We start from the raw sequence: 17019 nt of genomic DNA on the forward strand, positions 1-17019 counted from the left end.
TGAGAGACAGAGGTTTAAAAGAAAATTTTGCAAGATTTTCCATAGCATAGAAAATCGATAATATAGATAGTATAAAAATAAAACTTACCAAAAATAAAATAGGTAAGAGCTTTCGTGTTGATAACGTGTTATATAATAAATATAATATGATGAATAAGTATATAGGTAAGTGTTAAATATATATATATATATATGTTTGAATGCTAATGTATGTATGTATTATAATAATCAAAGCATTAAATGAGCAGACAAAGAAGAATAAAAGTGGTAGGCTTGGAAAATGATAGTTGTGTAATTTTCGTGTGTTCCAGTTACACATATATAGATATTAATGTCCAATCAAAAACATCCACATCTCAGCCTATATAACATTTACGAATTCAATATGTGTATTACTACAAGTAGCTACGTGTTGTATATGACATGTATATATATAAATGAAAAAATATATATAGGAAATGAAGCAATAAATGAAAATGTGAAGGAGAGATGGTGAAGGAGAAATGACGGTGACATGAGTGATGTGAGATATGTGTGATTAGGTTTACTAGGGAAGGGATAAACTATAATCACATGACTATATATATATGTGTGTGAGAGAGAAAAGAACAGACGCGAGATGCAGGAATCAGCAAAGTTAATTTTATTTTGACTGAAACTTCAACTATCTAAAATGATGAGCTATCGACTGCACTAATTTATAGTAGTTAGAAATTGGATAAAACTTTAAAAGCAACTGATAAACCCTAATCATACTCTAACAACTTAATTGAATTATCTAATAATGTAGAACTAACTCAACCTAATTTGCGCTCCAAGAACTCATTTATTCAAAAATATAAACACGTGCAGTAAAACCTAAGGCTTGGTAAACTTGCGGCAGGATTATTTCCAACAAATTCTCTCATATTTCTTGTTAGATTTGACCAGAAATGAATCAAAATAAAACGGATTATTTACAAACCAAACCAACACAACACTTCTGTTGTGTGTGTGTAATGCCTAAAATATGAGAAATAGAATATGTTTTATTACTACTGAAAACTCACTCTATTAAAAATGAAGTTAATAGACCTCCCATAATGACCCGATAAAATATAAAATTAATAAAAAATTCTAATAATAGCTACCTACTCTCCCTAAATTTTGGGAGCAAAAAATATATTAAATAAAATAAAAACGTATCAAATGACTAAGTCTAACACTAAGTCTTGTTGTGTTGCAGCACGATTATTTTCAACAAACTTCTTCGTAATCCTGATAATCAACAAACTCCCTCGTAATCTTGACATATTATCAGTTGTTGTTGTCTGAGCCTTCTCACATCTACCGTCTCCCTTCTGTCGGTTTAATGAGCTCTAGACCCCCCTTGTATGTCGAGTTAACCGGGATAGACAAGCGACATCCCGTCGTTGTTTTTCACCTTCGCATCCTGCGGAACAATCGACATATTATTAATCTAACATATTTTGGCATGCACCGTGCGAAACCTGGCCACACCAGCTACATCACGATCTTGTAGAACACTGTGTCCCACGCCGTCATCCTGCAAACAATGCAAACGCTGCATCTCTTGTCCCTGCCTATCGACATCCCGCCGACAGTGCGAGTGCCTACTGTTGGCACCCCACCGGCAGCCCGAACGCCGATGTTCCTTGCTCCTGCCTGCCGACATCCCCCCGACAGTGCGAGCACCTCATGCCGCACCCAGCCGACAATGCGAGTGCGACATTTTCAGCCCTTGCCTGCCGACACCCTGCCGACTGTGCGAGTACTAATGCATGCTGCCACGTTCCACCCCAGCACCCCGCCGACTGCATAAACACCATCTCCTGCCCGCCAGCCGCCGTCTTCAACGCGCATTCCGCTGGTAGCGTGAACGCCTTCTACCGGCACTCCGCCATTGGCGTTCTCCTACACTAAAAAAAAATAGTATATTTGTTACGGAATTCCGTTCCGAAAGTTCACGTAGCAAACATAATTTCATCTCTAATTCCGTCTCTAATATTATTAGTAACAAAAAAAATGAATTTAGGAACGAAAAAATCTTGTTACATATTTCCTTCTAAATCATTTTCCCAAAACACATCAATGATAACCCACCAAGAACGGCAAGAACACTGTTGACTCTGGCGTTCGCATTCATCACGTTCTTCATGAACTGGTACAGCACGTTTCATCATTTTCAGGCTGCTCTTCTGGCCGATGTACCCTGGCCATATAATATGGGTCTCCAGCCCTAGCCAGCACCTTTGTGCTTGACCCCGAGCGACGCCCGCTCGACGTTCGACTGCCGTCCTCAGCAGCCAAACCTGTGCGCCCAGACTAGTACCCAGATGCCACCACGCCGACGTCACCTGCGTTCCTCACAGTGTTGGCGTCAAGCCCCCCAGCCTGCCGGAGCTTCTCGCCCGTAGCCACTGTCACCCTTGGGTACCTTCAGATCTGATCCTCCGGAAAATCGAATGTTGATCCAGAGATTCAGATCAAATCTACTATTGCCGCTGCGATCAGCTCGCCGGCATGCTCTCCTCGTTGTCCGTGTGGAGATAAACACAGCCATATTCTCCCTCAACCTCGCTCTCTGATAGATTTGACCGAGGAAAGAATCAAAATAAATCGGATTATTTACGAACCAAACCAGCACAACACTTCTTATATGTGTTTTCAATGCCTAAAATATGACAAATAGAAAGAAAAAAATAAACAAGAATAATAGTGACATGAAAGGGAGAAGAAGGTGAGGAGGAAAAATTACTTTTGTGTTTTATTACTACTGAAAGTCACTCAATTAAAAATGAAGTTAAAGAGGTACTTATAGAGCTCCTGTACTGACCTATAAAATATAAAATTAATCGAAATTTCTAATAATAGATACATACTCTCTGTATTAAAAGGACTAAATCTAAATCGAAGGGGTGTATTCAGTTGAAATTTTAACAGATTTGTTTAGATTTTAAAAAGATCTATGGATTTAGAAAATTTACAAACTCTATGTTGAGTTTAATTAATTGATTTTAGCAATTGATTTAGATAGATTTTTACTGATTCGATTCTTTATGAATTTATATAGATTTTGTATGATCGTAAAATAATTTATTTATTTATATATAATTATATAAATTTATATCAAATACAAGTTTTATAAATATAACATATTTTATAATTAAATTTATTATATATTATTTTTTTATAGAATAAAATTATTATAATACATAATACATTGTTATTAATATTGTTGAAGTATTTTAATATATATAACACTACTATTTTGTATATTAATATTTTTAATTTTATAATTTAAGTATTATATTGTTATTCAATATATCAAATTATTTTTATATTTTTATTATTTATTATTATTTATTTATTTAAATTTTTATATAAATAATAAATACGTATATAAATAAAATAAAAAACATAATTTACAATTTTTAAAAAATATATTAAAATAAAAAATTAAATAAATATAAATTAACGAAAAATATGTGTATTACACTTTCACCGAAATAACAATAGGACACCGGAACGACAGTGTATTGTATTCAATAGTTGAAAAGAAAATACATATTTATTATGATAATAATAATAATATTTAATATTATACTTATAATATAAAATATATATTTCAAACAAATTGACAATAATTTGCTAAAATATTTTAATTTTAAATTATTTTTTAAAAAATTATAATAATATTAATAAATATATCATATTATTTATGACTTATGCAACAGCAGCAGCAACAACAAAAATAATAATAATAATAATTATTATTATTATTTTAAAAATTCATCACTAATAAGCAGAGATTTTATACCATACAAATTTTAAATAATATTTTATAAGATTTTTAAAAATCTGAAATGAATACAAGATTTTACAAAGACTGATTAAATACCTCAAGATTTTAAATGCATTTGAAAAATAGATTGAATACACAAGAATTTTAAAAAATTTAACAAAATCCCACATATTATTTCCAACTGGCAATTGATTTTGTTCAATAATTAATTCTCATAAGTCTAAGTTGTTTTTACTAAATATTATTGATTGCTTGCTTGAAAAATATTTAACTTTATGTGGAAATTTAATATTAATTATTTATCAATGTAGATTGCAACACGATTGCGGATACATATAATAAGTCGGCCACATATATATATATACTTTCAGTTAATATTATTAATTTAATCTTATGAAAAAAATTTCAATTTTTATCTCATTGGGTAATCAATTAATCAATTTTGTTATTAATTTTCTTTTTGTAGCCAATTCCATGGTTTGCAAGTGGTTTGACAACATATAATTCCATGTTTGCAACTTGTATCATTTCATTTTTCTTATATAAAATATTTAACAGTTTTGTGGAGTCATTTATATCAGATTAATGTAAAAAGGGGATTAATCACAATTCATTCATCACAAATTTATCCTTTATTTCTTTTATTTTCTTCCATTTTTCCTTCTCTTGTTTTGCATGACAATGTAATACAATTTTTAATCAATTACAATTCGTTTTTGTCATTTGTTTTTAAGCAATTTATATTATATATTTCTAAATTTATCGCATACCACTAATGATTCACGACGTCGAGTTGCCCAAAAACCCGTCAATCCTCCTGATAAAAAAAGTTTTAGGCCGGAAATCGAAATTCCATGATTCATAATTCCATCCAAAGTAATCACATATATCAAAATAATCAAGGAAGAATTTTTATCTAATTAGCTTTGTAAAACAAGAATCCAAGTAGAGGTTCCTTTAGTTGAAAAGTGAAAACACAAGTAAAAAAACCTGTCCTTCATCTCATCCCTTCAATATTTTCTTCTTCATCTAAAGTCTGCATCCGTTTATCATTTCCAGCCTATGGTTTGCAAGTTACATTAGCATTTGTTAATATAACTTATGAAAAAGTATGTGTCTAACAATTAACAGTCTAACTAATTATTCAGTTTGTTCATATCGATATCGATTCCTAGCTATTTTATGGTTAGTGGATCGATCACGTGTCTTACGTCCAAATTATTCTTCGAGAAAATGGTCACGCCAAATCACTCAAAAACAACCAAATTTACTCAGCCAATCAACCTAGCTAGTTTGCATCATCAAGGGAATCTCTTTGTGCCCATACAAGGCTAGTTGAATAGCAACCTAATACATTACTGTCAATAGGCGCAACATCGTAGAAGTGGAAACTAATTAGAGAAAGTTACTCGACTAATGATCACTGATCGATCGAAAGCTTAGAATTCTACCACCACATAGGGACATTGTCAATTTGTTTCGTAACTTTGAAACAAGTTCTAGCACAAGATTTGGGACGGTGAAAGACCATCTCACCTAAAAAATTATGCATCATTGGTTACATATTATATGGTCTTCTAATGTGTTCATGGTCCTCTCCCTTAGATATTATGTTAGATGTTTCACCTAAAAGATGTACACCATTCATTACAAGCTATATAGTCTTTCAACAGGAACCTCGCTCCCTTGGATTCAGAAATCTCTTATGGAACTGGCTAATTAAAAAATAAATTTAAGAAAATAAAATAAATTCACCACCTAGCCGAGCACACTCAACAGGAGTTACTCACCTGGAGGAACTTGTTTAGCCAATGGAACTTGACCAGTAAGGCTCGCTCGCTTGACAAAACTCACTTAGCGCGTCTTGTTCACCTGGAAGAACTCTCACTCTCTCAGCAAAGGTGTTAGGGTACAATGTAGTCACTCAAAACACAAGCAGGAAAGGCAACATTTACCCAACTTCAGTAAAAGTGCAATTGACCTGCAAGAAAGAGTTCTTGATCACCATGGATTTGAAACTAGGTTTCAACATTTTGGCTTCTTGTTTTTCATTTTTAGGAAAATGTTAATGTAGAATAGGCTCCAAAGAGTTACTAAGTAAAGATGTTTCAATCCATGCTAAAATACATATTTGATCCAATCAACCGGAAATAGCCGTATTTTGAGAAATTGGAACAACATGAATTAAACAATAGCAAACATAGAAACGTGGATTTGCCACAAAATAAACTTACAACTTGAATTCCTATTGTTTAATTGTGATTTGAGTTTCAAATTACAATCATTCACTCCGTGCTTCGTTCAGACTCTGAGGTAAGTAGGGGTTACGCCCATTCATCCTTTCAATAAAAATACATTATTTCTTCTCACAAAATATTACATCAAAATATTATTTAAACAAAAACTCAAATTAACACCCTATTTCAAATCAATTTCAATCTACAACCAAATAAATGTGAATAAGTGATAATATATTCCCTTTTTTTTTACTTTGACTTTCAAGTATTTCTTGATATTATTCCCTCTATCATATTACTACCTCATCCAAATACACACATATAGGCAAACTAAAGCCTCTAAAACATGGCTACAAACTAACCCTGAATAGATAAGAATCCATTCTTTCACCTCAAAATGTTTATATATTTCATCCACCCTCTAACAATAATATATTAACTTCTATAAATTAACTAATTTCTATATCATCTAATCATAATAAAAAAATAATAATAATAATTAGTCTATTTTCAATAAATAGATCAACTTACTTACCAAATCTACATATCAACAGAACACACAAGATTGTGGGCTGGGCACCACGACATTTCCATGGCATCATAGGACAACATGATCCTTCAAAACCTGCCTCGCTAGATCAACTGCCCCACTTCTCTTGTAAATCAGGTGAAGATTGTACGCAGCTTCTCGCCGGAGATTGCAGTATCCCGGATTTTTTACCATTTCATAATCCGGATTATCATTGGGTAGAACTGGGATGGGATAATCCTTCTCCCGCATTGCTAAAACTTTTTCATAATATGTTACGGCCAAAGAAACCAGACCAACGTGATGACAAGCCCGAGCAATGTTATAAAATGACTCCTGCAAATTAAAATAAAATCAGCTTCACTTACCTTTTACAGAAACAACAAACACAACCACAAGCCCACAGCTAAATCTACAGCTACTCTTGAAATTTTGATAATGCTGATTAGGGAGGAAAGGATATAAAATGTCCTGATGTTAAACTGAAGTTATAAGAAAGAGGATACCTGGCTGTCCCCGCAAAGCCGAGCATTGTTATCCAGAAAAGAAAGCCCTTGTAGTATGGCCTGATGCTTGTTTGGAAGTCTATGGCCGAGTGCCAAGTTTTTCAAGGCAGTTCCTGAAAGATTAAGGGGCCAGGTGATTTGATTCGCTTATTTGCCCAGGGCTCCAACATTTTCATTATCAGTATTTATCAATTCAATGACATATTAACACAAAGATTTATCAAGGGACTGTCCGGCAACAGCTTATAGGCTTCTAAATACTCGCGGGCAGCTGCCTGATGCTGACTGATCATTGTGAAGTGATGTCCAGAAATAAGGATTGGTTGTACACAATCCTTGTGCTTTGCTCTCATGCTATGGAGGAACCTGTTGTGTTTTTTCATTCGATCTTCTGCAGTATATAAGAATCAGCTTACTTACCAAATCTACATATAAACAGAACATACAACACAAACCACAACATGCGAAAATTGAACATTTAGCAAAATTAATCATTTTGATAAACTAAATTGCCATTATGATTCAGCAAGCATATAATTCCCAATGAACATTTTGCAAAGATAAAAAAAATATGAAAGAACAGCCCTCTCAGTTCAAATTAGTCACCGTTTCTATCTAAATTCAATTCACCGTAACTCTCTTAAATGAAATATAAATATAACTTTTGTAAATGAAATATAAATATATCTTATGTTTTTATTACATTGATGTAATATTGTTCGTTTTTTGTACTTCTTCGATCCTTTGCCCTACTTTACTTTCCCAAAATTCCTAAAGTAGCAAGCATCGGTAAATTGCATAAAGAAATGTCCTTAGCACTATAATTACCAAATTCACAGCCAAAAGGTACATGTCATAACTAATGTAATAATAAACCACATTCAGTGGTATCTTACTTCAACAATCCTTTGTAATAGCAATTCCAGGTTGAAAAGCTGAAGGGGTGCCGGCTAACAATGTAACGAACACATTCCCACCCATGTGTAGGATCACTAATATTATGCGCCATCTCTACAACTTCGAAAGATCATTAAATGTTTCAGAGCTTTCTACAACAATACACCATCTATCCCACAGGTAACATAAGACAAAATTAACCACATGCATTGAACAAGATTATCAATATATCAAAACTTACGAGCTCCAAGAGTACGAAGCTCCTCTTTAACCTGAGCAGACAATGTGTTGCATTCCAATTTGAGGCTAATATTTATTATCTCCAGCGCATCCCAGTACTTCCACAATGTGGATAATGCATTACATAACTATGGAAATGGCATCAAATGATCCCGAGATTATTTATAAAATGAATCAAGGATATATGAAAAGCATCAGATTATAAAGCAAATCTGTTCAAAATAAGAGGTTATCTTCCCAAATTATAAAGACAAGTCCCATCACAAACATAATAAAGAGATTAATGTAAATATAGCTGCATTCAATTTGATATTTATTAGGACTCTACTCGCTATGGTTCTCACTACTCCGCAAAGTAAGTCACATTGATCTCAGATGGTTCTTCAATCCTTTGTCTTCCTTCTTTAACTTGAAAGAAATAATATTCAATTCATTGGACTGTGGAGTCCTTGACTTGTTTGTATTGTTCTTGTTAGGTTGTACCTCATTTTTCATTTATTATATCAGCAGGAAATAAGTACATATTTAAAATGCATACTGAAGAATGACAACAAAACCATGGAAAGAAAATTTAGCCAATAACTTTCTAACTTAAATGTGGTTTATATTCTCAACAGTTACTTAGGCAATTTACATGTGTTTTCTCAAATTTCCAATATCACACTCAAAACCCCTATATTTGTCTTCTATGAATCCTTTAAAACAGTGATAGGACATGCTTATAAATTGCAGAACAAACAGTGCAATGATAGCAAATAATGATAGGATATGACAACAAACTACTTACGTCTACAATCAAATAATGATCTCCCCCTTCTTTGAGAAGATCTGGCAGAGGTGGCTCTCACAGTACACACTGCAGGAATCATAGCGGGTAATTCAGTCAATCAATGTGATCAATAAAGTTGTATTTAAAAGCAGATCTTCTCTTCCATTACTTACTGGAGATTCATCATCTGAATCATCACTTTCCCAATCAATTCCTGCAGCCCTTCTTGCTTCTTTCGCTGCAGCCTTCTTTTGGAGGAGCCTCTTTGCTCTGGACGCTTTAGAACTAGAAAAAACAAGATAACACTATAAGCACTTAAGCATTCATATAGACTAACATGAGCAAGTGAAGTTTGTGTTATTTGAGTTGCACATTGCAAGCTTATCAACACATCCCCATCATAATTTTCTTAAATATATGTGTGTATTCTTATGTTTGATTCCATATTTTTCTTATTTTCAAGAATACTATTTTGTCTTCTACCAAGCATTACCATGTAAGAACAAACTCCCCTTACAGACAATTCTTTTATGGCTTGGTTTTAATTGAAAGGATTGAAACCAAAAAAAAAAAAGTTGTGTAGAAGAGAGGAAATTTCCTTGTATCCTTCATATAAAAGACATTTTTTGCCCATTTTCTTCTCCAGAAAAAATAATCAATTTTCATTTATGACACTAGGAAGCTGCAATAGAACAGGTATAAATGATCAATTTTCCACCTCTTAGCCTTGCAAACACGTGAGGGTATACCGGTATTTTAGGATAATTAACTAACCTTGAACTAGATCCCGAATGGGCTAGGTCGAGGGATCGAGATGGCGGGTTCCCTTTTTGGGTGATTCCGATGTGCCCGTCATTCACGATGAAAAGGTCTTTAGACCGTCATCCGTGATGGAGGAATGGATTGCGTACAATCCTCTCTTGGTATCTTATATTGGAGACTAAAGGGTTGTGAGCCGTATGGCGCCCCTCGCAAACTAATAATAAATTTATTTACGTGTACTTTGGATTTCGAACCCTTATGTACGCATTGTGGAGTTTTCCTTGAGGGTTGTGACCCTATGGTTGTTATGTGAAACTATGTGACGTGTCATACGAAGTAATTAGGTTGGAAAACCGGGTCGAGCCGGCCCTGAGTAAGGCCTAGTGGAGTTCTCTTCGTGATGTGCTCATCACAATTATTTGAGAATGAAAACGAGATATAAGGGAGGCGCTAAAAGACTCATGTGTGTGAGTTCCCCTTATGTGATACGTGTATCTTATTCAATTATCTTCCTCAAATAATTTTGTGACATTATATCGTATTAATTTATCTTCGATTAATTGCGCTTACTCAACCGTTGTGTCGACCCTCTTCTTATAATCTTTTTGTAGGTGATCATGCTTCTGTTATACCTAAGTGATGCATTCACGTCATATGATCCATTAGGGGAATTAGAACTACTTTACCTTCTACGATGCTTTTGAAATTCATTAATCATATTTAAAGAATAATGTCTTTTGAATTATTTTCGATTTATGCTTTTGAATTACACTTTACTTATTTAATTGATAAGCCGGTGCACTTTAATTCTAAGTCTCTATTAGTTGTTTGTATTTATTATTTTAGCCTTAGCGCCACAGCGTAGGACTCGTTGGTTGATGAACAAGCCTTACGGTGTGGCGTGGCGGTGAAGCTCCGGTTTGAGTCGGCCGGGGTGTTACATTTATGAGAAATCTCGATACCGCAGATTCTTTTAATGTAAACTAAGTGTGATTTTCAATTTTATTTTCTGGTAATTTCTATTGTAATTATTAAAAAAATACTACATCCACAAATGCAGGATTGAGTCCATGCTGAACATTCTCCAAGATGTTCAACTTGCACAGTTGTGTTCGAAATGAATTTTATGATTATATTAAAGTTTACCGATTTAGTATTTATTTTCTTGTTTTATAGAGTTAGAATAATCATAAGACTGTAATAAGAACCCTTAATTTCATATTATAAATTGAGATGGTTCAATAATAAAGCAATGTAATTATTCAAATCAGTCACCAATAATCAACAAAGGAGAAGTACATAGTATCTGAAACATAATGTAAGAAGGGTTACTTATCATTATTATACACTACCTTGCATGAAGATAACAGGCATTCAAATGCCAAAAACTTGCTAAACATCATCACATATTATGAAGCCAAAACTCAGTAATCATTATACACTAGTCTAGGACATCTTGTATTTGTAGATTATACTCCACACTTGATTTCAATATCTTAAAAGAAAATATTGAGTAGAATGGTTATTATTCGGAAAGTGCTGTATTTTTTTCTTTTCTTTTTTTTTTTTTTTTTTTTTTTTTTGCTTTTTAGAAAGAAACTGTAATTCTTATTTACAAACACAGACAGTAGTATAAAGGATGCCGGAATCTACTGGCACTTTTAAAGGCAGTAAAAGAAAACATTTCAAAGAACAACAGAGAACACTTTTGAGATTAGATATCATATATTGGATCCTCAGTGAGTCAGAGAAATATTAGACATTTAATGATAACATGTTCCCCACTTATGAAACAAACGTTGAAGGTTATAATTGAGAAATCCCTCATATACTTAAGTTTCATTCAAGACATATAGTTCAAACAAGTAGAAGATGGAGAACACAGAAAACCACAGACAGAGAATATGCTAACAGATTATCTTTTGCCGGACTGTTTCGAGAAACAATGTCTCACGAATAATGGGAAATAAAACACCTACAAAATCCTGGAATGACCCTTTGGCTTTATAAATTTGGGAAAGCTTCAACTTTATCTTTCCACTACGCCACCAAAAATTACAGGTATTTGATTCTGTCTCTGGAGCTGTAAGCCACAGTATTTATTGATTAAGACTTGCTACAAACTGCACAACAATATTTCAACTTGATCAGACAAGTGTGAAACTGACTCTACTGGAGGAGAAAGTACGGAAATAGCTTCATTGTCTCGATTTACTTCAAGAAGAAGAGATGATAACATCAACCGCGCATCAATAGTATTATCAAGCTGTTCAATAGCTAAACAAAGATGGGATTGTTAGATATACAGTAACTAATGTAAGCCAATACATAAAATGTTTCAAGATAAATTATAATTTACTGAAGATCAATGAAATCCTTGTTAACAATATGGCTTTAGAATCCTTTATTTACCTTTGTAACAATATTCAATAGCTTCTTCTACTTTCTTCAGAGAAACACAACACCTTGCAATTTTCAAATGTAGACAGTCCTAGACAAGGTTGAATTGAATTATAAAAAAATCAATTGATTGTAGCAAAAAAGTTAACATGTCTAGATTTGGAAGAAATGTTATTGGTAATTTCCTTACATTATACTTAAGTGCATCTCCCACTATCATCATATAGTATGTTAACGCAGATTCATACTGCCCAACAGTCATCAGTGAATCTGCAACATCACTGATTAAGTGACCATGAGCAGATGCGTTCTCTGGTTTCAAGACGCTGAAGTAAACATATTAAAAATTTCCACAGAACAATGATCAAAATATAAATATATATATATATACACTGAGTCAAATAAACAATTAATACATAAGTGGCTAGTTATGTAAGGTTTCTACTTAAATAGGCATTTCATTTTTCAAATATGTTCATTCTAACTAATGAAGATAGTATAACTAGTCCATTTGCATATCAAGTTATCAACCAAAAAATAAGATCATAATAGTGTTCAAACCTCTGCTTCCTTCAGATTCCCGAGAAAAACATGACAAATTCCAGCCTTTATCATTAAATTAGGTGGAATGTCTTTTCCATTATTGCACTCATGCTGCACCCGCTCAATATGCTCAAGAGCTCTGGAATATGCATTGTTACCCATAAGTACTGAAGCTAAGAGATCAAACAAGCCAAAATTAGCATCATCTGTACGATTCTTCAGAATGCCCTCCAGCATACAAGCAGCTCGCTCATGTTGCCCACATTCTTTATACATCTAAAAATAAAGTGAAATTAAGCATATTGAGTGAACTAAAACGGAAGAGGAAAAAAAAAGAATACGAGAGTGAGTAACAATAAAGAAGTGAATAACATATGCTGCATGTAACAACTCAATATTGTACATATTGAAAAAATTAGGTATTATTTTCCAACATTAACACTAGCTTTTAAGAGTTACTAATGATTATATTCAGGTGAAATCCAAATTTTTTGTTTACATCTAGACATTGTAACAATCAAAAGCCCTCTGAAGTTGTAGGAAAGCATGACTTAAGCTGAATTTGATTTCTACTTCATAATGGCATTAAAGCAGATAGCAATGCAAGAAAAATCTTTTGATTAGGATAGGCCACAGAAAGGGGTGAATATAATCTTTTAAGGCAAATAGTATTGCATTTTCTTTGGGTATAGGAAAATATGTATATGACCTATCTCCAAAAGCAAAGGGCTCAACAATAGCTATAAATTCAAATGTCAAAATCTTCTTAATTAAACCACCACGAGGAAATGTAGTGAGACAACATAATATTTGAGAAATATCACTGTGTCAGTAAAAGCTATTAGGGAGGATGTCAGTAATAATTCAGGCATAGTAAGATGTTCACAGTTACAATGAAGTACAGTACTATCCTAGATGTTGTACGAAATGTGATATCTCCTTCAAAAGTACATATATTACATATATATACCAAGTTACCAACACACACATGGTTTATGCAAGACAATCAAGACCAGTATGTTCAATATCAAATGTGTCATACAGAAAATCCTTGCTCACGTTCTATTCTTTTAATTGAACATTTGTAAAGAAACATTGATAAAGAAAAGACTATTTATCAAATATTACTTTCTACATTATCAATAAAGAAAATTTATCTCCCAAAAAATATATAAAAGTTAAAACTTATTTATCAAAGATAAGGGGTGGGCAGACATTCAGATTAACATACTTCTTCATAGCGACGATGGGCATAAAAAAGTTTAGCATCACCAAGTTTTCGAGTTACTTCAGGATTAGCTTTACTCTTTGATCCCTTTCTTCTTCCTCTTTTATTAGCCTGATATCAATACAAAGCAACACATGTAAGCAAATACACCAACGATGAAGTATTCAATTTAACTAAAAATAAACAGCAGCTCAACGTAGGCATATACTCAACCAACAAATGTTTCCAAAAGAGAAACATAAATGCATCAAAAATTAGTAGGAAACTCCACAGCCATAAACACTCATGAAAACGAGGGAGGTAATTAGGAAAGAAAGAAGCTCCACCAAAAAATTTGCCAAAAGAAACCAATTAGGGCATATAATCTTCACAGTCAAATATGCAATGGACCAATTCCGAAGGGAAAAATAAAATACACACCTTCCTTGACTTTTTCTCAAACCATAATTCATGGTCTCCATTATTTCTTCTAATGTTGCGCCAAGATCTTCCTCTACTCTCAACCTCTTAGCAGGCAAGTCACTGCAGCAGTCCAAGGATAATAAATATATGAACACTACTGATACACATGAATTCAAATAAAATAAACAGGAATGCGGTGGTGAAGTTCAACAAATCTCGTAAGTCAATGATATAATAACTTAAGAATATAAACAATGGTTGAATAATAAAGGCAATCTATATGTGTATTATATGCTTGATGCTGTTTTCTACTGAATCCCACTCACCACCACCAGGAGCTAATTGTTACCATTATTGTATAAGATTAGAACTACATGATATGAGGAAGGACCTAAATTAATTCTAACAAAAGGCATAAAATTTCCAACAAAAGAAACACAAAGGAACCCACTGATACATAAAATAATGCAAAAGCCAATAAAAATTAAACTAAAAGACTTCAACCATTCGAATCAATCTAAACTAACGCAATTAATCGCAACTACAATCAAACCATTCAAACCCTTAATGCCATAGCAGACGGCATTGGAAGCAAATAGTTCAAAGAATAGTGTAAGAATTTAACTTACAAATTCTACGACGACTTGCAAAGCCGTATAGGACGACGACGAGGAAGCTGCCCCTGTCTTGGAGTTGGAGGCCGATGTGGAGGGTGGAGAAAATGAAATACTCCTCGTTAAAATCTATGCTCCATTTTCGGTTGTCATAAAAAAAAATAATAATAATAAAAAAAAAAATATTCTCTTTTTAAAATAAAAAATTATTAAATTTTTTTTTTACTAAAAAAAAATAATAATTATTATTCACTTTTATTAAAACTCGGTATCCGGTCAAATGAACATACATTTACATTGACCGAGGAAATAATAATAATAAATACTTGCCGATCTCGAACCGGAGGTTCAAACCGATTGTTCCGGTTCAAACACAACTGTCATCTAACCGAAACGACTTTACCATCTGATTCGATTTCTCTTTTCTCCTGATCGTAAACCAATTTTCAGTTATAACGGACAATTTTGTATTTTTATAAAAAAAGTATATTTTATGAATTTGAAAAAAAAATTGATTTTAATTTAATATAAAAATAATATTTAATAAAATATTATGTGAGATGAAAAATTATATTTTTTTAAAAAATATAGAGTGAAAAAACTTTGTTAGAGAAAAAAGAAAAATAAAAAGAAAATTGTGGAAGAAAAATAAAAAAATAAAAAAAAAAAAGAGAATTGTAAAAGAAAAAAGAGATTTTATTAATAATAATTTTATGTTATACACGTAGCTATTACAATCTTGCTATGTAATGTATATGTAGTAATAGTGTGGATGCCTTGTTGCCATGATTACTAACCACACATTCATTCCCTTCTTTTGCCTATAAATACATATACGAGTTAAAGAAATGAATCAATCAATTTACAAATTCTTCCCCTTTCTCTCTTTTTCCATTCATTACATAATATATACAATATAATATAATAACACACATACATATATATATATTTGTATACATATATATACACACACGCCCGTACACACACTTACCATTATTATATATTATCATTTATATAATACGTTATCAGCACGAAGGTTCTTACCTATTTTATTTTCGGTAAGTTATATTTTTATACCATCTATATTATTTATTTTCTAAACTAGGGAAAATCTTGCAAAATTTTCTTTTAAACCTCTGTCTCTCACCGGCAATAATTTTCTGACTTGGTCCTTGGATGTAGAAATACATATGGTTTCTATGGGCCTTGTTCATACAATTGTCAGTGAAAATACGGCTACAAGTCAATATCGGGCTAAGGCTATTATTTTCACTCGTCACCATTTGGACATTCATTTACAGTCCGGATATTTGACGGTGAAAGATCCACTAGATTTGTGGAATGAATTAAGGGAAAGATTTGAGCACTTGAAATATATCACTCTCCCGAAAGCCCGACATGATTGGCTTAACCTGCGATTGCAGGATTTTAAAACTGTTACAGAGTACAACTCTGCTATCCATCAGATTACATCTCAGTTGAAACTCTGCGAAGAAAATGTTATTGAGAATAATAAATTGGAGAAGACTCTCTCTACCTTTCATGCTTCGAATGTTGTGCTTCAACAGCAGTATCGTGAGAAAATTATTCAAAAGTACTCACAGCTCATTGCATGTCTTTTATTAGCTGAGCAAAATAATGAGTTACTGATGAAAAATCATCAGTCTCGGCCCACTGGTTCCAGTCCGTTCCCTGAAGCGAACGTGACATTTTCTGAACGAGGCCGAGGACGTGGTAGAGGCCGTGGACGTGGTCGCGGTCGATATACCCCTTACAATAGCCGCAGTTTTGATGTTAACAGGATGCAGAGTAAACCCCAATATGGGGATATAGCCAAAAAGGTTAAACAGGGAAAGAGGCAAAACGGCATTTGTAATCGGTGTGGCATTGAAGGCCATTGGGCCAATACTTGCAGAACAGCCAAACACCTAGCCGATCTTTATCTAGCCTCACTGCAGAAAAAAGGGAAAGACGTCGAGACTAATCACGTTGATAACGATGACGACTCTGATGATGATCTTTTGGATTACGACACAACGCATCTTAATATAGCGGATTTTGTCGTAGATCCAGCAAACCCCAAGTGA

At 33.2% G+C, this 17019-nt stretch overlaps 1 protein-coding gene and 1 pseudogene across 1 annotated transcript; one reads left to right on the plus strand and one right to left on the minus strand.

The window, feature by feature from the left end:
* Positions 1 to 4871: 4871 nt before the first annotated feature.
* Positions 4872 to 15076, minus strand: LOC127257282 (uncharacterized; annotated as a pseudogene).
* A 1505-nt stretch (positions 15077 to 16581) lies between these two features.
* Positions 16582 to 17019, plus strand: LOC127257284 (uncharacterized). Its single transcript, XM_051283662.1, has one exon. It carries the CDS (start codon positions 16582 to 16584, stop codon positions 17017 to 17019), a length of 438 nt encoding a protein of 145 aa, XP_051139619.1.

The sequence above is a fragment of the Andrographis paniculata genome, unplaced genomic scaffold, assembly GCF_009805555.1.
Source record: "Andrographis paniculata isolate CXL003 unplaced genomic scaffold, ASM980555v1 Contig57END, whole genome shotgun sequence".
Lineage (NCBI taxonomy): Eukaryota > Viridiplantae > Streptophyta > Magnoliopsida > Lamiales > Acanthaceae > Andrographis > Andrographis paniculata.